Source organism: Mizuhopecten yessoensis, unplaced genomic scaffold (genome assembly GCF_002113885.1).
Source record: "Mizuhopecten yessoensis strain PY_sf001 unplaced genomic scaffold, ASM211388v2 hete_35834170, whole genome shotgun sequence".
NCBI lineage: Eukaryota > Metazoa > Mollusca > Bivalvia > Pectinida > Pectinidae > Mizuhopecten > Mizuhopecten yessoensis.
In genome coordinates, this window is record NW_018480265.1 from 1 (window position 1) to 1033 (window position 1033).

The window sequence follows — 1033 nt, forward strand, 5'->3', positions numbered from 1 at the left end:
GGAATGAATGAACGAGTGCATGACTCAGTTAGGGAATGAATGAACATCAAGATGTGAGGGAATGAATTTATGTTAATTTTATTAGTGAAAAGATATAAGAGGATGAATGAATGGAACAAATAATTCATGGGTGAATAGGAGAATAAGTTGAAGAATGAGAGAGAGAGAATGAGTGAATGAATGAGTGAATGAAAGAGAGAATGAGTGAGTGAATGAGTGAGTGAATGATTGAGTGAATGAGTGGAAAAAAACCAAGTGAGTGAATGAAATAGAAGGAATGAGTAAAAAGTAAATGAGTATATGTACTATACCTGTTTGGTTACAGAAGTATCCTGCCGGACATGGGTAGCAGTCAGTGACAACGGCTGCTCCTGTGTTGTTACGGAATGTCAGGTAAGGACAGGGCTCAGTCTTGTTTCCTTCGGGACAGTAGTATCCTGCTGGGCATTCCACAGGGACGGAGGTACCTAAACAACAATAAGCACTCTGTCTGAATGTTTCAATCAATATTGGTTGAATGTTTTAAATTTGTTTAAAAATATTTTTCAGAAAATGTTATCTTAATATGTTTCAGTCAGGGAACGTCAAAATATATGCCACCTCCGACATCAGATCAGGCCACCTCCGACATCAGATCAGGCCACCTCCGACATCAGATCATATTCATGTGAGAATTTGTGAAGGATTCTTCAAGGGAACACAAACATTTCTTGAAAATAAAGTTATGATATGAGAATTGTCGTTTGTTGGTATTTACCTTCGTTACACAGGAATCCTGCTGGACATTTGTCACAGTCGGACACAGCCGCTCCCCCTGGATGGCCGCGGTAAGTGTCTTTAGGACATGGTATTGGTTCTTCGATTCCAACTGGACAGTAGTAGCCACTCGGACACAGACCGGCACACTCATCATTGGCGCTACAGGTGAAGTTTGTTACGACAGTTGGCATGTCGTCCTTGGAGCCCGATTTACAGAAATATCCTGAGGCACAGGCTTCATACAACTGGCCATTTCTAGAAAAATAATACAAAA

At 40.7% G+C, this 1033-nt stretch overlaps 1 protein-coding gene across 1 annotated transcript; it reads right to left on the bottom strand.

Moving 5' to 3' along the window:
* Positions 1–306: 306 nt before the first annotated feature.
* On the bottom strand, positions 307–1010 carry LOC110443952 (signal peptide, CUB and EGF-like domain-containing protein 3; the record flags this gene model as incomplete). The annotated part of the gene is made up of 2 exons (XM_021488410.1): positions 758–1010; positions 307–467 (listed from the first exon to the last, which is right to left on the bottom strand). Coding segments are annotated over exons 1-2 (354 nt in total), but the record flags the coding sequence as incomplete, so codon positions are not given.
* Positions 1011–1033: the final 23 nt, after the last annotated feature.